We start from the raw sequence: 21,271 nt of genomic DNA on the forward strand, positions 1-21,271 counted from the left end.
TGAAAGCTTGCGATGTTGGTTTTGGCTTGCTGCGTTTTGCAACCTCATTGGAGATACCATTTGATATTTTGATACGTAGAGTCCCTGAGGCCTTTTTGCAGTTTCACTTGCGTTAAACAATATACACGGTGAGGCTGGAGTATTACTTACATTGCGTAGGTGATTGTGGTGCCCAAGGCTATTCTGTGGACCGAGCAAGTTACGGAGTTATTCACTTCATGTGCTTCAGGCTGGAGGACAGCCGAGACAAAGGAATGATTGAGTGCCTGCTGCAATCTACAGAGTCAACTTGAACCTGCCCAAAATCAGTGGTCAGCCGATGTTCACCATCTTTAAAATGGGGTTGATAAACTTAGTAATTGGATCAGGAGTTAGCCACACAGCCCCAACTCTGCCATTCAATAATATTGTGGTTGATCTTCGGTCTTAACCTCACTCTCCTGTACTATCCCCACAACCCTAATACCCTTAACGTGCAACATCCTGCCCAGTAACCTGGCTGCCACTTCCATGGTAGCCAAACTGCCTCCCTGTTTCTGGTGATAAACCACTTTCAGTATGAAAATTGAGGTCCTATGACATACAGGCAATGACCATGTCCAACAAGAGAGGTTCTCCCCATCTCCCCTTGACATTTATTGACATTTTGTCTCAAGTCAGGAGTGGGATGGAATACTCCCACACTTGCCTGGATGAGCGCAGCTCCAACAACACTTAAGAAGCTAGACATCCAGGACAAAGCAGCCCCGCTTGATCAGCGCCCCATTCACCACCTTAAACATTCAATCCCTCCATCACTGACTGACAGAGGCAGCAGCGAACTCCATCAGAAGATGCACTACCACAACTCGCCAAGGCTCCTTCAGCAAGATCTTCCAAACCCGTGACCCCGACCACCTAGCAGAACAAGGGCAGGCAGCACGGTGGCGCAGTTGGTTAGACCTGATGCCTCACGGTGCCGAGGTGCCAGGTTCGATCCTGGCTCTGGGTCACTGTCTGGGTCGAGTTTGCACATTCTTCCCGTGTTTCCGTGGGGTTTGCCTCCACAACCCAAAGAGGTGCAGGGTAGGTGGATTGGCCACGCTAAATGAATTGCCCCTTAATTGGAAAAAATGAATTGGGTACTCTAAATTTATATATTAAAAAAAGACGAACAAGGGCAGCAGACGTATGGAACATCATTACTTACAAGTTTCCCTCAAAGCCGCTCACCATCCTGGCTTGGAACTGTATCGCAGGTTCCTTCATTGTCACTGGATTCGTTTCCTGGAATTGACTTTGTACACCTCTATCTGCGGCACTTGGAGTGCGGTTCATTGTCACCTCTCCAGGAGCAAGAGTCGATGGACAATAATTCTGTTCCCCACCCATGTCTCATGAACGAGTTGGAAATAACATCGGTCCCCTGTTATCATTCCGGTCAGAACCGGTTACCTTAGGCTGCCTTTCGTTGGAAATCCTGAAGGTCCGTGAGGATCAGGAACAATCCTGTGCTCCTCACAGAAACACTGCTGCCTCACCTGACCCTTTCATCCCCTCTCCCCACCTCCATCTTGCTGTCCCCAGCCCTCCCCTACCAGTGCCCCAGGCCATTGACCATCCTGCGGCCTAAGACTGCTCAGCTGTCTCGGGGGTACCATTTTAGAGTCGGTTTGAAATGAGACTGGCCTGAGCCTCAGTTTTGTTTTGCCATGGCCTATTTTCTCTTGTTGAAGGTGACAGACTCCGTCGAATGCCTTGCTGGGATTGGCTGCCGCACCATTAAAACCCATCCGCTCAGCCGACAGGTCATAGGTCATTTCACTTGTTGAAAGCTCACTTCCAGCCATCTCTAAATCAGGTTCATTTGGTAGCAAGTGCAAGACTTCACACATTTACTAAGCATTACGAAATTTAATTGCAGCATCTGGCGATACTTTTGGCAGATTGGTTCTGAGGGTTAGTAATGTGGCTCCTTTCCAGAGGCTGCTTCTCCTCAATCGTTACTACACACATGGCCAACACATGGCAGCTGAAAGTTAACACAAAGAAGTGTGAAGTGATAGAATTTGACAGTCAGAACGAGGAGAGACATTATGAACTAAATGTGAACTGTGCATCGTTTTGGCCTCTCCAGCGGAGGGAGAATTTACTTGCCTTGGAGGTGCTGTGACGGCTCTTCATCAGATTGCGTCCTGGGCTGAGAGGGCTGGTTGTCAGGGGAGATTGAGTAGAATGGGTCTGTGCTATCTGGAGTTCATGAGGATCAGAGAAACATAGGAAATTCTCAGAGGGCTTAAAAGTGTAGATGCTGAGAGGCTGACCCCCACTGTCTGGAGAGTCTAGAACTAGGTTGCACAGTCTCAGGATAAGGGGGGATATAGCACTGTTACGAGGAGAATCTTTTTCGCTCGGGTTTGTGAATCCTTGGAATTCTCTGCCCCAGAGGATTTCTAAGATGTCGACTGACACATCTTTGGGCACTCGGAGATCAGGGGAATTGGGTTAGTCCGGGAAGACGGACTGGAAGGTCAGTCGTGATCTTCTTGAATGGCAGAGCAGGTTTGAGGGGATGTACGGCCTACTCTTGCTCCGGTATCTTTGCTTCCTACGCAAGAGGTGCAAAACGAGGCGGTGCAGGAGCAGGGAAACCTGGGAGTGCGTGCACCTGTTAGGGTGCAGCTTCGAAGTGGTTAGCACGGGTCGGCCAGCAAGTTTTAATTTAGCCTTGGGTTTAAAATGAGTTGACGTGATGGCACAGGCTGGCGGCATGGAAGCTTACTGGTTAGCACTGTTGTTTCACAGCTCCAGGGTCCCAGGATCGATTGCCGGCTTGGGTCACTGGCTGTGCCAAGGCTGCGTGTTCTCCCCTGCTCTGCGTGGGTTTCCTCCGGGTACCCCAGTTTCCACCCACAGTCCAAAGATGTGCAGGTTAGGTGGATTGGCCATGCTAAGTTGCTCTTAGTGTCCAAAAAACGTTAGGTGGGGTTACTGGGTTACGGGTGGAGGTGTGAGCTTAGGTAGGATGCTCTTTACAAGGACTGGTGCAGACTCGATGGGCCGAATGGCCTCCTTCTGCGCTGACACTATGAGGTTGTGAGGGTAGGCACAGCATCACCTCTGCACATAACATGTCTGTGTGTGTGCTCAGTATTTGGTAGTAACTGAGGTTCTGCTCCTACGTCATGGGGAGAAATCAGTGGACGGATGAAGAGAAGCCAGTGAGCTGTTTGAAAAAAGAAGGTTGCTCTTGTCAAGCTCATGGTATGAACTAATGTGTAGACAGGCAACCGGAAACTTGAACAAAGAAAGGTTGGCCAATAACAATAAGTGATTTACGATGACAACCATTCATGTTGACAATCTAAAGATGTCCAATTTGCGAAAGGAAAATTATCAATGAAAAGTCGCAGCGATGAAGGGAAGTTGTCTGGGATCCTGAGGAAAAGCCTTGCTGGTGTGCTGTTCTTAATAAAATTGCACCCTTGCCCAGAGTTTCTGGCACGGATAATATCCAGGAATAATTACTTCTACTGCAAGAATAACGTGGATGTGTTCAAACTCAAGAAGAATTATAACCAGCTACTACTCTTGGCACTGACTCAGTCGACTGGGTTCGTAATATTAGGTCAAGCACTTTAATAAGGCCTCTCGTTTTATTAACTTATTAGTTGTAACACCTTATTTTTTTAACTGGAGCTCTCTAAAATATATTAAGTCAAACTGAAAATTAATCTAATCTTGCCGTGCAGGTCTGCGGAGGGTTGGGATTGAGGGTCAATGCAAGTTGGTTTAAAGCATGTCCAGATTTATTCCCAAGGTTTGGTGATTGCCTCACTGTGTGCTGCAGTCAGAGGAAATGGCAGAACGCACGTTACAGATCCCTCGGCCTGAAGGAGAGAGACGGGAATGCACTGTTTAACACTGCGTAGCTACCCCTCGACACCTCACGTTATGGCAGCCCAGCGAATGATGTGATCTACTGGACTGGTTTCAATTCCCTGAGGGGGAAGTCTTGGGAAGAATTTGCCAAAGTTTCCCCCCCCCCCCCCCCCCCCCCCCCCCCCCCCCCCCCGCCCCAACCATTGCCGTTGGATATTTTATATTTTCTCTCCTCTTTGCCTGGGCATGACTGGCCAATGGGGCGGCTGGAGTTCAGGTTTGATGGGCTGCGACCAGCGACAAAAGTAGCTGCTGGAAATCTAAAAACATCGGCACAAAATTTAAAAAAAAGTCTAGTCCAGTCGCTGGTGTGGAGCCTTACTCTTCCTGGATGTGGGAGTTGGACTCTGAAGACAGAGAGTGAGAGGAGAAGAGCTTTTGAAATGTGGGGAATGGTGGGGGAAGGTGAGAATCAGCTGCATGAACAGAAAGACAAATGTGTGGGTTCGATGAAGAGGGAGTTCAGGAGGGTTGTCAAGTACAGTTAGCGAGAGGGAGGTGGTCAAAAATAGACATTGGAAGGGAAGACCCGTCAGCCTCGTCCTGGTAACAATATGAAGAAGAAATTGAGGATAAAAAGAGAAGAGGGAAAAATGAGAATCGGAACGGGTGGACAATATCGAAATGTGGATTGAGGGGAGCTTGAAGAAAGCCAGAGAAGAAATAAGAAGGTGACAGTGACCACAGTAAGGCTATGATAAAAATGAACAAGGAAGCGTGAATGGGGGATGTGTGTGATGGGATTGAAAGGCTGGGGGGGGGGGGGGGGGGGGGGGTGTTGATAAGAAGTGTTGGGCATGATGGTCTGGTCAGGTTTGATGGGACAGCCATTCCTCACCTGCCTGGCATGTAAGTGCGGACAGAGCTTACTGATTTTCGCATGGGCTGACTTGCGGGTAAGTTATCTGTGGAAGTTGCTGTTTGTCCAGCCTGTAGTATCCGAGTGGAATTAGATGTACTGTTCGTACTTCAAATCCACGAGCTGACTCAATGGGAATGATCACTTGAAAGATGCCTCAAGGAGACAGAGGCTTAATTTCCTTTTGATGATGTAATCTTTTGGGTCGGTGGACGTATAATTTGCATTTTCTCCCATGCGCAATACATCTTCTAAGCTCAGGTGACTGATAAGTTCTGGCTTCACAGAGCATGAGCTTTCAGTGGGATCTGCTGTATGTGCTTGCTTTCCAGTGTAATGTAAAGGCAGAGCAAGGGATAACGTGGGACTGGAGGTTAGTACTGTCCGCGGTATGATGCATAGAGTCACAGCCAATAGATTTGGAGAGCAACTGAGAAGGAACCTGCAAGGGGAACAGCACCATGCAAGGCAGCAACTGGGATATATACATGGTTAAGGATTAGCAATAATTAGTTCATGTTTAAACATACATGTCACAAGATCTGATCAATGAGACACCAAATTAACCCAGAACACAACACGATCTGTGCGGAGTCTGCACGTCCTCCCCATGTGTGCGTGGGTTTCCTCTGGGTGCTCTGGTTTCCTCCCACAGTCCAAAGATGTGCGGGTTAGGTGGATTGGCCATGCTAAATTGCCCGTAGTGTCCTAAAAAAGGTAAGGTTAAGGGGGGGGGGGTGGTTGGGTTACGGGTATAGGGTGGATATGTGGGTTTGAGTAGGGTGATCATTGCTCGGCACAACATCGAGGGCCGAAGGGCCTGTTCTGTGCTATGTTCTATGTTCTATCCATTCGTGTGACATAGAACATAGAACAGTACAGCACAGAACAGGCCCTTCGGCCCTCGATGTTGTGCCGAGCAATGATAACCCTACTCAAGTCAACGTATCCACCCTATACCCGTAACCCAACAAACCCCCCCCCCCCTTAACCTTACTATTAGGACACTACAGGCAATTTAGCATGGCCAATCCACCTAACCCACAGATCTTTGGACTGTGGGAGGAAACCTGAGCACTCGGAGGAAACCCACGCAGACACGGGGAGGACGTGCAGACTCCGCACAGACAGTGACCCAGCCGGGAATCGAACCTGGGACCCTGGAGCTGTGAAGCATTTCTGCTAACCACCATGCTACCGTGCTGCCCTACTGTGTGGTGGCATAGATTCCCGAGGATTTGCAAAGGGCCATTGGACATGTCCTTGAACTTAGGAATTCAAACCTCGGAATTACTGTCGGGGTTACTGGGCTGAATACTGTTTGCCATTTTGTTGGAGAGACCAACCTTATTTTAAAATCCATTTACACAAGCAGACTGAGTATTTGTCTGTTCATATCATTGACAGTTATTTTCCTGTGGGTATTATGCAAGACTCGGTGTCTATGCTGCGTTTCCCCTGAGGTATTCGACACATATTCATGCTTAAAGACATTGTGAACACCTCCCGTGTCTGGCCAGGGGGATTCACTTTGGGTTCTGTCCATTTTCTTCTCTCAGATTCACCATCGACGAGTTTGGTACTTTACTAATAAGGCACTCTGTCCCAGAGGATGCTGGGAGTTACGCCTGCCTTGCGTCAAACTCAGTTGGAGCAGATCGGAAGGAAGTGAAGTTGAAGTATACGGGTAAGGGGAGCAAATGCGGTGTGCAGCTGGGGTAACAGCTACTGTCAGATCCACCTTCAGACGGAGAAAGAGGAGGGGGTATGGTGGGGGGAGGGGGGGTGGTCTGGCTGCTTGTTCTTGCTCTGATTCTAAGCCGCTGTAATCCAGATTTGGACCAAAGTCACTTTGGAGATACATGAAGCACAGAGGGCTCTGAGGGGGGGCTTGGCAGGGTAGATGCAGAGAGGGTGTTTCCCGTTGTGGGGGATTCTAGAACGAAGGGGCCACAGTTTCAAAATAAGGGCACTCCCATTTTTGAGGGAGATGAGCAGGAATTGTATCTCAGAGGGTCGATGGCCGTTAAAGGTCTCTTCCCCAGGTGGGGGATGGGGGGGCGAGTGGGGGGTGGGGGAATAGGAGATGGGAAACGGGTGAGGGTGGGGGGGGGGGTGCGAGTAGGGGATTGGGGGAGATGGAGAATGGGTGGGGGTGGGGGGCGGGTGGGGGATTGGGGGAGATGGAGAATGGGTGGGGGTGGGGGGCTGGTGGGGGATTGGGGGAGATGGAGAATGGGTAGGGGGGTGGGAGGGAAGAGCAAGTGTTAAGACCCCGATCAGATCAGCCATGATCTTAATGACTGGCAGACCAGGTTCAAATGGCTTCCCCCTGCTCCTATTTCTCATGTTCCTCAGATATTTATTTGTTTATATATGTTTTCTTCACTTACAATTTTCGTAATAATTAATGGGGTGGAATGCAGAACAATTTCAATACTGTGCAGAGGTACGTCAGATCAAGGTCTTTGTGAACTAGGGCCCATTCTGACCAGATTGTCTCTTGTTTGTCTGCAGAGATCCCAGTGATCAGCGTTCCCAATCCGGTGGTACTCGCTGTGGTCACGGAGGGGGCACTGCTGGAATGTCGAACTGCAGGGGTCCCGCAGCCTGAGGTCAAATGGTACAAAGGTATTGGCAATTCTATCGGTGAAACTATTAAACCCATTGCTGTGGTTAGATTGGCAACAGAATCAGTAGCACGGTATCTGTGTCAATAGAAAGGTGAACATGCAGCACCATGTAAGCTGTGTCTGGCAACTAACTCTCAATATCTGAGAATTACTAAGGTTACGCAAGTCAGCTGAATATTGATGTTACTCAGGTTCATAGAACATACAGTGCAGAAGGAGGCCATTCGGCCCATCGAGTCTGCACTGACCCACTTAAGCCCTCACTTCCACCCTATCCCCGTAACCCAATAACCCCTTTTTGGTCACTAAGGGCAATTTATCAGGGCCAATCCACCTACCCTGCACGTCTTTGGACTGTGGGAGGAAACCGGAGCACCCGGAGGAAACCCACGCACACACGAGGAGGATGTGCAGACTCCGCACAGACAGTGACCCAGCGGCGAATCGAACCTGGGACCTTGACACTGTGAAGCCACAGTGCTAGCCACTTGTGCTACCATGGGATCAATACAGAATTAATAAGGGCCGTCGGAAGTATAGTGTTACTCAAGATCAATCTGGGCGTGCAATCTTACTCAGGATCAATCTGGGTGTGCAATCTTACTCAGGATCAATCCGGCAGTACAGTATTACTCAGGATCAATCTGGGTGTACAATCTTACTCAGGATCAATCTGGGAGTACAGTATTACTCATGATCAATCTGGGTGTGCAATCTTACTCAGGATCAATCTGGGTGTGCAATCCTACTCAGGATCAATCTGGGAGTACAGTATTACTCAGGATCAATCTGAGATTACAGTATTACTCAGGATCAATCTGAGAGTACAGTATTACTCAGGATCAATCTGAGATTACAGTATTACTCAGGATCAATCTGAGAGTACAGTATTACTCAGGATCAATCTGAGATTACAGTATTACTCAGGATCAATCTGAGAGTACAGTATTACTCAGGATCAATCTGGGTGTGCAGTATTACACAGGATCAATCTGGGAGTACAGTATTACTCAGGATCAATTTGGGAGTACAGTATTGCTCAGGATCAATCTGGGAATTCAGTATTACTCAGGATCAATCTGGAAGTTCAGTATTACTCAGGATCAATCTGGGAGTACAGTATTACTCAGGATCAATCTGGGAGTACAGTATTACTGAGGATCAATCTGGGAGTTCAGTATTACTCAGGATTAATCTGGGAGTACAGTATTACTCAGGATCAATCTGGGAGTACAGTATTACTCAGGATCAATCTGGGAGTTCATTATTACTCAGGATCAATCTGGGAGTACAGTATTACTCAGGATCAATCTGGGAGTTCAGTATTACTCAGGATTAATCTGGGAGTACAGTATTACTCAGGATCAATGTGGGAGTACAGTATTACTCAGGATCAATCTGGGAGTTCAGTATTACTGAGGATTAATCTGGGAGTACAGTATTATTCAGCATCAATATGGGAGTACAGTATTGGTCAATTTGGGAGTACAGCATTACTCAGGATCAATCTGGGATACAGTATTACTCAGGGTAAATTTGGGAGTACAGTATTACTCATGTCAATCTGTGTGTGCATTATTACTCAGGGTCAATCTAAGAGAACAGTATTACTTCGGGTCAATATGGGAGTACAGTATTACTCAGGTCAATCTGAGAGAACAGTATTACTTGAAGTCAATACGGGATTATAGTATTACTTAGGGTCAATCCGGAGTAGAGTATTACTCAAGATCAATTTGGAGTTGATCAGGGTAAATTCGGGAATACAGTATTGCGCAAGGTTAATCTGGATGTGCAGAATTACTCAAAGATCAATCTGGAGTAGACTTATTCAGGGTCAATCCCGGAGCACAATATTACTCAGGATCAATCTGGAATAGTCTTTTACTCAGGATATATCCTAGGGCACAGTATTACTCAGGATCAATCTGGGAGTACAGTATTCCCCGGGGTAAATCTGGGAGTACAGTATTACTCATGATCAATCTGGGAGTACAGTATTACTCGGGGTAAATCTGGGAGTACAGTATTACTCAGGATCAATCTGGGAGTACAGTATTACTCAGGGTCAATCTGGGAGTACAGTATTACTCAGGATCAATCTGGGAGTACAGTATTACTCAGGATCAATCTGGGAGTACAGTATTACTCAGGGTCAATCTGGGAGTACAGTATTACTCAGGATCAATCTGGGAGTACAGTATCATTCAGGGTCAATCTGGGAGTACAGAATTACTCAGGATCAATCTGGGAGTACAGTATTACTCAGGGTCAATCTGGGAGTACAGTATTACTCGGGGTAAATCTGGGAGTACAGTATTACTCGGGGTAAATCTGGGAGTACAGTATTACTCAGGATCAATCTGGGAGTACAGTATTACTCAGGGTCAATCTGGGAGTACAGTATTACTCAGTCTCAAGCTGGGTGTGCAGTATTATTTAGAGTCAGTTGGGAGTACAGTACTACTCGGTCAATCCATCAATACTGCATTACTCTAGGTCAATCTGGGTGTACAGTATTACTTAGGGACAATCTGGGAATACAGTATTACTCTGGGTCAATCCTAGTTACAGTATTATTCTGGCTCAATACGGAGTACAGTATTACTTGGTCAATCCAGGAACGCTGCATTACTCTGGGTCAATCCATGAGTACAGTGTTGCTCGGGGTCAATTTGGGTGTGCTGTATTACTCAGAGTCAATCCAGGAATAAAGTGTTACTCCGACCTGGAGTACAATGTTATTCCAGGCTAATCTGGAGTACAGTGTTACTCATGTCATCACGGTAGTATGGAATTCTGGAGCAGCAATGTATGGAGCAGTCAACAGGGAGAAACAGTTCCCATTGGTGGAAGGGTTACGGAGCAGAGCGAGAGTCATTCCCGGCTTGTAGTGTCAGGTTCTGGGAGGGTTAAGATCCAACCCGCGAATCTAAATATTTGCAACAGTATTCTGCTCAGAAGTGTTTATTTTATATAAAACTATATTTGTGTACAATAATGACACTGACTTGTATTTCTGAGCAGGTGATCTCGAGTTGACCCTGGTCCCATTTGCAGAGGTTGACCCAGTTGATGGTACGCTGGAGATTAAGGAGGTGCAGGAGATGGATGCTGGCGAGTATACCTGTGTGGCGAATAATGAGGCGGGCACCTCCTCTGCCACGGTTATGTTAGATGTTGGTTGTAAGTTACGATCTGCACATTTTGAAAACTCATCACAAACCGGTTCTCTGTTGGCCTCGTGTCACCGCGAATTCAAGATGTCTCCGAGCTTGAAGAGCTGCCTCTGACGTATGCCTTCCTCCTTTTTCCCAGCTGCTCCTCGGTTCTCCGAGACCCCCTCTAATGTCTCCGTGACTATTGGCCAGAACGTGACGTTGCCTTGCAGTGCGGTCGGGGACCCAGCTCCCCAGGTCACCTGGCAACGAACAGACGGACAGCACATCTTTGCCAAAGCTGATTCAATGAGTTTCATGAGCCAACTGAAGACGGGCAGCTTGTTCATAGAGAGTAAGTTGAGGGAGGTCCACAATAGCATTGTCTAATAGAAAATGCAGACCAGCTACTGGTATGGCTACGGTGATGGTATTTTACCTGCAAGTACTCACATGTCCACCTATTTCCATGATAAACATCTACCATCGTTCAATGAGTGTGCAAGTAAAACAGCCACACCAATCAATAAACACTTGCACAAAAACAAAACATGTAATATTTGTCTTTTAGTCACCCACTCTCAACTAGCCTGGTCTCTTGGGGCCTCACGGTAGCATGGTGGTTAGCATCAATGCTTCACAGCTCCAGGGTCCCAGGTTCGATTCCCGGCTGGGTCACTGTCTGTGTGGAGTCTGCACGTCCTCCCCGTGTGTGCGTGGGTTTCCTCCGGGTGCTCCGGTTTCCTCCCACAGTCCAAAGATGTGCGGGTTAGGTGGATTGGCCATGCTAAATTGCCCGTAGTGTAAGGTTAATGGGGGGATTGTTGGGTTACGGGTATAGGGTGGATACGTGGGTTTAAGTAGGGTGATCATTGCTCGGCACAACATCGAGGGCCGAAGGGCCTGTTCTGTGCTGTACTGTTCTATTCTATCTATCTTGTATGGATGCAACGTCAACGTTCAGCCTATTAATTCCTTGTCTTGTGCATATTATGGACCAGCTGGAGTCTGTCCGTCATTACCATGCACATGGTCCTGACATTCCAGTTTGCCCAGGGAGAATTGAATCTTCTTTCTTTCTCTTACCTTTGTCTGTTTGCCTGGTGCATGGGTTCCAGCCACTTGTTGAACAGACTGTCTGAACTCCAAGCACTACTGAACCAGGTGGAGTGTGACAGGTCATTGTGATGGCACAGCTGATGGTAAATGCTGAGCTGCCCACTGCCCAAAGGGGAAATTTGAAACAGCTGCCACAACGACCGTTGCAATTTGTATATTATGAGGAGAGGTTCTGAAATGAGGAAAAGATGTCCCCAATTACTTGTGATGATTTTATAATGAAGTAAATGTTTATTAAAGAATAAAGGAAAAACAAAGAAAATGATAGTCTGCAGTGAAACTGGAGTGTCTACTCCAGACAGCAAGGTTGGGAATGATTTATGGAGATCCCAAGCTGTGGAAATGCAAGGGGCTCCCTCTCGCCCTCCACGGTTCAGTCCGAAGTATTGCAAAGCACCACGTTTGGCACCGGCTTTGTTGCCAAAAAAGATGTCACCTTTATTGATCAGTCCACTCCAGATTTTTCATTAGGGTTTACTCCCTTAGCCGTCAGCTCTCCCAAGGTATCCGCAAGGTTGTGGAGCTGTGTGCCCAGAGCTGAAAGATTGGCCAATGAGTGCTAGGGAATGTCCACATGGTGGTCTGCATGTCCAAAATTAACCTTCCAACATTTCCCAAAAGATTTAAACTTAGATTCACAATTAAATGCCTTTTTCAAGCAACAGTTCCCAGAGATCCTTAATTTACAAACATTCCAGCAATATTGCCGCCAAGCGCCCACTGTTGCTACAGTGGAGGTATTTCACAGGGCTGCTCTCCCACACTCATTTCACAATGGAAATTGAATTTCCATATTCCCATGCCAACAGTGGGAGAGGGAGTGAAATGAAGAAAGTGAACTGCAACCACCCAACCTCACCTCATGTAGGACCTTTAAATCCAACAGATTTTTATCCCTGCAGTACAGTGCAGCTTGTATTGAACCCCAGAATCTGTAAATTTATATACAATGTCTTCTTAAATAGTCCCGTTCCCTAGAACACACCGTGGACAAAAAACAAATTTTAAAAAACTAATTCACATAACTGGAATGTTGATTCAATCCTATTCTCATTAAAATAAGGCCAGACAATTTAATGCCACGGTGCAGAGAGACACAATTTTGTTTAATTCCACGCACTAATAGCTAAAGATTAAAGCATTGACTTGGCATGAGTCAGCCCACTTCTCCCCGCTTCCCTTTCCCCAGATGTTACTGGCTTACATCTCGTCTTTACCTTTTTCCAGGTGTGTGGTTGGATGATGAAGCCAGGTATGTGTGCGAGGCGCAGAACCAGTTTGGAGTAATCCGTGCAGAGGTAACACTGACCGTTACTGGCCTTGGTGAGTCACAGAATCGTACCATCCAGAAACAGACGCATTAGGGCTGTCCCAATGTGCCTTTTCCTCTCATGAGTGACCCAATCCAACTCTGTCTGTTCCCTATTCCTTTTTAACGTTTCTCTTTTTCAAACAATTGTCTAATTCTGTTTTTTTTTAATTTAGAGTACCCAATTATTTTTTTCCAATTAAGGGGCAATTTAGCGTGGCCAAGCCACCTACCCTGCACATAGAACATAGAACATAGAACGATACAGCGCAGTACAGGCCCTTCGGCCCTCGATGTTGCACCGACATGGAAAAAATCTAAAGGCCATCTAACCTACACTATGCCCTTATCATCCATATGCTTATCCAATAAACTTTTAAATGCCCTCAATGTTGGCGAGTTCACTACTGTTGCAGGTAGGGCATTCCACGGCCTCACCACTCTTTGCGTAAAAAACCCACCTCTGACCTCTGTCCTATATCTATTACCCCTCAATTTAAGGCTATGTCCCCTCGTACTAGCCACCTCCATCCGCGGGAGAAGGCTCTCGCTGTCCACCCTATCTAACCCTCTGATAATTTTGTATGCCTCTATTAAGTCACCTCTTAACCTTCTTCTCTCTAACGAAAACAACCTCAAGTCCATCAGCCTTTCCTCATAAGATTTTCCCTCCATACCAGGCAACATCCTGGTAAATCTCCTCTGCACCCGTTCCAAAGCTTCCACATCTTTGGGTTGTGGGGGCGAAACCCACGCAAACACGGGGAGAATGTGCAAACTCCACACGGACAGTGACCCAGAGCCGGGATCGAACCTGGGACCTCGGCGCCGTGAGGCAGCAGGGCTAACCCACTGTGCCACCGTGCTGCCCCTGTCTAATTCCGTTAAGGAGGTTTTTTTTCTGATGGGGATTTCCACATCTGAACCAACTTCTCTTGGAAGGGTTTTTCCACACCATCACTTTTCATTACTTCAGGGATTGCCTTAAATTTATGTCTCATTATTCCCACCCCACTGACCAGTGGAAAAGAGTTTTCGCTATTCATCTTCACGCGATTTGAAAGGCCTCTCCCAGGAAACCCTGAACATTTTGAGTCTTTCTTTCTGACTGAAAGCTCCTGGGGCTGGTTTCTCCGTCCTATCGCGCCTGATTTCTGGTACGGAGCGCCGCCGGGATTCTCCGTTTTGCTGGTTGGTCAATGAGGTTTCCCATTATGGGGCAGCCCCACGCCATCGGGAAACCCCCAGGCTGCTGTCAAAACGGAGAATCCGGACAGCGGAGAATTCAGCCCCTAGTGCCTGGTGAAGGCCCAGTGAACTCGTATTGCTCCTTTCCCATGATTCTTGCATCTTTCTATTGACTGGTTGGCGAAAACTCCACATAATGTTCAAACTAAGTGGTGACGGCAGAGTTTAGAGTCTGAAGGGGTGTAGTCAGAGCAATACGAGTGGAGCTCCGCTCTGCGGCATGGTGGCACAGTGGTTAGCACTGCTGCCTCACAGCGTCAGGGACCCGGGTTCAATTCCAGCCTTGGGCGACTGTCTGTGTGGAATTTGTACATTCTCCCCGTGTGTGCGTGGGCTTCCTCCGGGTGCTCCGGTTTCCTCCCACAGTCCAAAGATGTACAGGTTAGGTGATTGGCCATGCTAAATTGCCCCTTAGTGTCCAAAATTGTGCAGATTAGATGATTGGCCATGCTAAATTGCCCCTTAGTGTCCAAATTTGTGCAGGTTAGGTGGGGCTATGGGGATAGGGCGGGCAGTGGGCCTAGATAGGGTCCTCTGTCGGAGGGTTAGAGCAGACCCGATGGGCTGAATGGCCTCCTTCTCCACTCTAAGGATTCTATGCACTTGAGTGTGCCATGTCTGGCCTGGGGTTATCATTACAGAGTGTCCTAGCTGTTATCCTTCACCTCTCGTGGTATGTTTATTCCACATGCTCAGGAAAGAAAGACCAGATTTTGTGCTGGATGAGGAGGAGGAGGTTTCTGCCTGTTGTAAACCTGTTCTAACCCGTTCTGGCTTTTCCATTTGTCCTGGCAATTGGAAAAATCTGATTGTCTGAACGACAGCAGAATTCTGATGGGGCTGCGGCATATTTTGGAGATAGCTTGGACAAAATGGGTCTGACAACAAAGCCAATCCTGGTTCCTTTTTCTACCATTGAGTCATTTTACACTTCCACATGCATTTCTCTCAAACCAAACATTTAGACTGCTGTTTGATTCACAAGGCACGCTCGAATCTCCATGTTGCAATGCTCAGCCACGCAGTTGTCTTTGTATCCATATTCCTCCTTTGAGTAAATACCGAGATTTTTATTAAAATAAAATAGTTGCTGATCGTCTTCCAAAACAACAATGCCCTTTTTGTTCAGGTTATCTCAATAAGCCATTTTTAGTAGTATGAAACGATGCCCTTTTGATTTGATTTGATTTATTATTGTCACATGTATCAGTATACTGTGAAAAGTATTGCTTCTTGCATGCTGTACAAACAATGCATACCGTACATAGGGAAGGAAGGAGAGACTGCAGAATATAATGTTACAGGTATAGCAAGGTGTAGAGAAAAGATCAACTTAATACGAGGTAGCAGGGAAGAAGCTGTTCTTGAGTCGGTTGGTATGTGACCTCAAACTTTGGCATCTTATTCCTGGCGGAAGAAGGTGGAAGAGAGTATGCCCGGGGTGCGTGGGGTCCTTAATTATTTTTTTTATTTTTTATTTTTTATTTTTATAAATTTAGATTACCCAATTATTTTTTCCAATTAAGGGGCAATTTAGCATGGCCAATTCACCTACTCTGCACATTTTTGGGTTGTGGGGGCGAAACCCACGCAGACACGGGGAGAATGTGCAAACTCCACACGGACAGTGACCCAGAGCTGGGATCGAACCTGGGACCTCAGCGCCGTGAGGCGGTTGTGCTAACCACTAGGCCGCCGTGCTGCCCCTGGGGTCCTTAATTATGCTGGCTGCCTTTCCGAGGCAGCGGGAATTGTAGATAGAGTCAATGGATGGGAGGCTGGATTGCGTGATGGATTGGGCTACATTTGCGACCTTTTGTAGTTTCCTGCGGTCTTGGGCAGAGCAGGATCCATACCAAGCTGTGATACAACCAGCCTAGAATGGTAGGGATCATTGTGAGGCTTTGTAGAAGGAAATGTGGAATAAAATCAACCTTCTTCCCGTCTGGATGTGACTCTAGGTGTTATTGTTCAAAGCAGACTGTTCAATAAGAAGTAAAACGCTAAATTGTTCGCGCCCGACTTGATCCTTCTGTTCTTGTCCAAAGTTGCCCCTGAAGTGGTGGAAAGCATTCCAGTTGTCAATGTGCTGGAGGGTCGGTCTCTGACATTACCTTGTGTGGTCCTGGCTGGTAACCCCTTCCCAGAACGTTACTGGCTAAAAGATAACCAGCTAGTGAGTATGCTCTTCAAAACCATTCCTATCTCGGGACTTTCTCTTTGTGCCTTCATAGAGTTCCAAGTCAGGTTGTTGTGTGACTCGGAGGGAAGTGTGGAGATGATGGTGATCCCAAGTATCTGCTGCCCATGTCCTTCAGAGTTGCCTTGTCCAGCCTTTCCACCTGTGGGAGGGGCGTATTTCCATTTTTTTTCTCACTCGAGGGCACATTTCTGAAAGATGAGGGGCGCGATTCTCCCAAAACGGGAGAAATCGTAAGGCTGGCGTCAAACCCGGGCGGGTTTGACGCCAGCGCGCCCCTTCCCGACCGGGAACCGATTCTGGTCCCCGGTCGGGGCTAGCAGCCCGACGCCGTAGGCTCCGGCATCACGGGCTTAACGAATTTCGTTAAGCCCGCTTGCCGGAGTTAGCGCCGGCTGACGCGTCATATGACGTCAGCCGCGCATGCGCGGATTGGAAGACTCCAACCCGCGCATGCGCGGATGACGTCATCGCGTATTTGCGCGAAACCCGCGCATGCGCGGGCCGGGATGCCCCTCAGCCGCCCCGCGAATGGATACTGCGGGGCAGCGGAAGGAGAAATAGTGCGCGGGCAGCGGGCCCGATGCCCACGATCGGTGCCCACCGATTGCGGGCCCATGGCACCCTTGGCACGGCCGTGGTACTGCCGTGCCAATCAGTGCCATGGTTATAAAAAGCGAGTTGTTCCCGCCGTTTTTACGAACGGCCAGACCAGGTGTGTTTGCCGTTCGTAAAAACAGCGTAAAGGGCTGAGACGTCGGCCCATCTATCAGCTGTGAATCGCTGCCGGCCGTAAAAAAACGGCGGCAGCGATTCGTGTCGGGAGTTGGGCGGGGGCGGGGGGGGAGAATAGCGGGAGGGCGGGAAAAATGTCGGGAAGGCCCTCCCGCTATTCTCCGACCCGTCGTGGGGGGCGGAGAATCGCGCCCGAGGTTTGGCGCAACTTTAAACTCAATTTCAAAAACAATGAATTAAGAAAATAAGCAATTGCCGACCCAAAATTAAACACCGCCTTAGCAAACGCGGTCAAGGAATGGACTGCGATTGTTACCTCAACTTGGGCAACTAATGCTCCAATTATCCTCTGGCAGATCAGGCCAGGGGAAGGGAAAACAAGTTTTGATTCTTGTTCCTGATTAATGTGAAGTGAGACCCATTGGAAAGTTGCCTTGTGGGTCGGGGCAGGAAATTCAGCTCAGAGACCGTCTGGGGGCAGCTGGTTGGCCGACCAGATTAGGAACCAGTCTCGGATGTTGAATGCGATGCCAGGACTGGCTGGCGGGAGGAGTCAACATATTGGCAGAGGAAGTAAAAACAGAGGGAGGGAGAACTGGAAAAGCAAACAGAAGAAAAACAGACGACAAAGAGAGCAATATAATTCGCAAAATACTGCGGATGCTGGAATCTGAAACAAGAACGGAGGATGCTGGAAAAACCCAGCAGGTCCGGCAGCATCTGTCAGGAGAGAAGGCAGAGTTAACGTTTCGAGTCCTTTCGGCTCTTCATCAGAACTGAAGAGGGGAAGAATGTGTGAGAAATTGTAGCTGGGAGAGATGGCAATAAGATGGAGAAACTTTGAGAACAAAAGACAGATTGCTTGGTGTGAGTGGGGGGGGGGGGGGGGGGGGGGGGTGTTTTTGCATTGAGGCAGTACATGTATGGGATATTTTTAAAAAGGGGGTTTAAGATGGAGGAAAGAGGTCGCAATCTAAAGCTGCCAAACTCAGCGCTGAGTGTGTGTAAGTAATATAATTCTTCATCTCTTCGCGAATTGTCCTCTCAGAGAGCTGATTCTGTATTCCCTCCCTGCAGCTAAGTTTGGACAGGCGCCTGTCCATTCGAAGTGACGGCAGTTTCCATATTGAGAGAGCAGAGCAAGGTGATGCTGGGAGATACATGTGCACCATCAGAAACGTGGTGGGATCTGTTAATAAGACCATCACAGTGTACGTCCAAGGTGCGTAGGGTGGAGCGAGACAGAGCGATTATTTTTGCAACGGTTTCTAGTTTCATTGTGGTGCCTATGCGTAACTGCTGTCGGTATTGCCAGGTATGGGGGTCCATTGGAATGATCGATATGCTGTCCTCCTACTTAACTTTCACATCCTGTGCGCAGACAGGAATCCATTCACAATGGTTCTCTCAGCTCGGAACCGGTGCATTGATGTGCCTCTCGCTCCACTGTAGGATTTTGACAGCAAGATTTCATATTTAACCTGGAGAGGACCTCTGGAAACAATTCCCTGGAGGTACAGATGGAGCCTTTCATCTGGACCACCTCCTCTGGAGTTCAGTATCCTGCTCCCTGGCTGAACTGGAGGCTCTAGTTTACATGGCCAGTGGTCCTGTATTCACGAGGCTGCTCCCTTGCACAGCCAGACTCTGGTGGCATTGGATGAGTTCTGGTGACTTCTGTCGCTGCCGCCATTGTAACTGGTGATGGCTGAAGAGAGTCAGAGCAGAACCTGTTAATCACAGTGGACAAGGAAGAATACTGACACCATCAGGGCTTCATATTGACTGTCCAGATTCCTCTGCTTCAATGATTACCAACATCAACCTCAAACAAGGGAAGCACTGAATTGCTGCATTACTTCAACCATAAAGGACGGAGAGAAATTCAGAGGATGGTTGAGCGGAACAAGAGTTGGCCATTCAGCCCCTTCAGCCTGCTCCGCCATTCAGCCCCTTCAGCCTGCTCCGCCATTCAGCCCCTTCAGCCTGCTCCGCCATTCAGCCCCTTCAGCCTGCTCCGCCATTCAGCCCCTTCAGCCTGCTTCGCCATTCAGCCCCTTCAGCCTGCTTCGCCATTCAACCCCTTCAGCCTGCTTCGCCATTCAGCCCCTTCAGCCTGCTCCGCCATTCAGCCCCTTCAGTCTGCTCCGCCATTCAGCCCCTTCAGCCTGCTTCGCCATTCAGCCCCTTCAGCCTGCTCCGCCATTCAGCCCCTTCAGCCTGCTCCGCCATTCAGCCCCTTCAGCCTGCTCCGCCATTCAGCCCCTTCAGCCTGCTCCGCCATTCAGCCCCTTCAGCCTGCTCCGCCATGTAACAGAATCAGGCCTGACTTGATAATAATCACAAATCTGCATCCCGCCTACCATCCGATAACCTTTCACCCCCTTTCTTACCAAAAATCTATCTATCTCTACCGTAAAACTATTCAAACTGCCTTCTCAGTTCCAAAGATCACAATCCCCTGAGAGAATATGTTTTTGCCTCATCTCCGTTTTAAATGGGTGACCACTTATTTTTAAATAGTGTCCCCTCGTTCCAAATTCTCCCACAAAAGGAAACCTTCTCTCCACATCCACCCTGTCAACACCCCTCAGGATCTTAAATGCTTCCATCAAGTCGCCTCTTCCATACACCAGCGGGATACCAGCCTTTTCCACATCAGACAAATTTATAATTATATAAAATATATAAAAGATACAGGGCTGTTGCGATGTAAACTCTTTGGGCTCAGGCGATTCACCTGACAGATTTGTGTATCTAGTTGCCCAGTGAGGGCGAAATCCCGATTGTGACGCCTCCCGAGATTCCAGTCGATCTCGCAAGAGGTTTCGAGTGTCGCAAATCCCGCGAGAGGCTTCCGAGTCGGCCGCTGAATTGCGCGCGTTATTTTGGAGTCAGTAAGGAAAGGAGGGCACAGGGAGACCGATTGCTCTAGATATAAAATGCAGAATATTTGTGCAAATGATAAATTTTTAGTCTTATCACTTTGCTTCCGCGTATGGTGACCTTTTTCACGATGTGTAATTTTTTTAATATCTAGTACTTCCATCAATTAAATCTGGAGATATTGTTTACATCACTGATGAGGGGATGGCTGTCACTCTGTTGTGTGAATCCAGTGGTTCTCCGAAACCAACAATCATCTGGTCCAAGGTATGACCTAGCCACAGGGCCCTGGCTGATATATAGTCAACTCACAGAGTCCGGACGTAGGTTACTATGGAAACGGAAAAGAGACTGAACCTACAAACTGCGCTGCATGCATTACTGTCTCATTATGGGAAGACATATAGAAGCAATGGAAAAGGTGCAGCTTCATAATAATGCCACCCCCCCCCCCCCCCCCCCCCCCCCCCCCCCCAAGGGACATTTTCAGTTTGAAGACAGGCTTAAGAAGTTGGGACTTCTTTCACTGCAGTTGGGAAGGTTAATACTAATGTGTGAGATTTCCCTGATCTGGGAGTGTGGAGACTGGGTAGGAAAAGTAGTGGAGTGCTCAATACTGGTAATCCTGACCCCATGCGGAGCACTAATGATTGAACACTATGGTGGGTGTTCAGTAATGGTCAGGTGTATTCCTCTGGGTCTTGAAAGCAGATTAAACAGAGAGTCCCTCCTCTGCTCACCCCTGTGGAGTTTCTCTATCCTCTCTCCAGTAGCCAGTCCTACGATGGTCTTATTCGAGTGGACTGCAGGGAACAGCAGACAGGCAGTTCTCCTGGTGACTATGGACCCGTCCAAATGTTGACAAACTGATGGGATTGTGGTCCCTACACATCAGTTATTGGATACAAGGCTCCTTGGAACAGAAAGCTTAATGTGCAGAAGCTGTCCGTGACCTGGCAGGCCGATGTGACAACGTGTTGCTGGCTGGTATGTGACTGACTTCACAAAGCACCACCTGATAACGGATTCACCACAGGAGTGTAGAGCATCATGGGTAACGTCCTGCATTGTCAATGAGAAACCAGTGAATGAGAAACCAATGCTAGTGTGTTGCCAGAGGTCGCTTCCTGCTCAGAGGTGGGGAAGGGACAGTCGTGACGATCAGCATTAGAAACGTTGTTCTTCTGAAAAGATTCATTGTTT

General features: G+C 48.0%; 1 protein-coding gene across 1 annotated transcript in view; it reads left to right on the forward strand.

Moving 5' to 3' along the window:
- Positions 1–21,271, forward strand: part of LOC119955579 (hemicentin-1-like) — a 291,695-nt gene that overhangs the window by 4,193 nt on the left and 266,231 nt on the right. Inside the window, 8 exon segments of the mRNA XM_038781912.1 lie at positions 6,340–6,467; positions 7,298–7,411; positions 10,441–10,599; positions 10,732–10,926; positions 12,918–13,013; positions 16,296–16,423; positions 18,260–18,404; positions 20,223–20,335. Of these exon segments, the coding sequence (XP_038637840.1) occupies positions 6,340–6,467; positions 7,298–7,411; positions 10,441–10,599; positions 10,732–10,926; positions 12,918–13,013; positions 16,296–16,423; positions 18,260–18,404; positions 20,223–20,335 (1,078 nt within the window).

This window comes from Scyliorhinus canicula, chromosome 21, assembly GCF_902713615.1.
Source record: "Scyliorhinus canicula chromosome 21, sScyCan1.1, whole genome shotgun sequence".
Taxonomy (NCBI): Eukaryota; Metazoa; Chordata; class Chondrichthyes; order Carcharhiniformes; family Scyliorhinidae; genus Scyliorhinus; species Scyliorhinus canicula.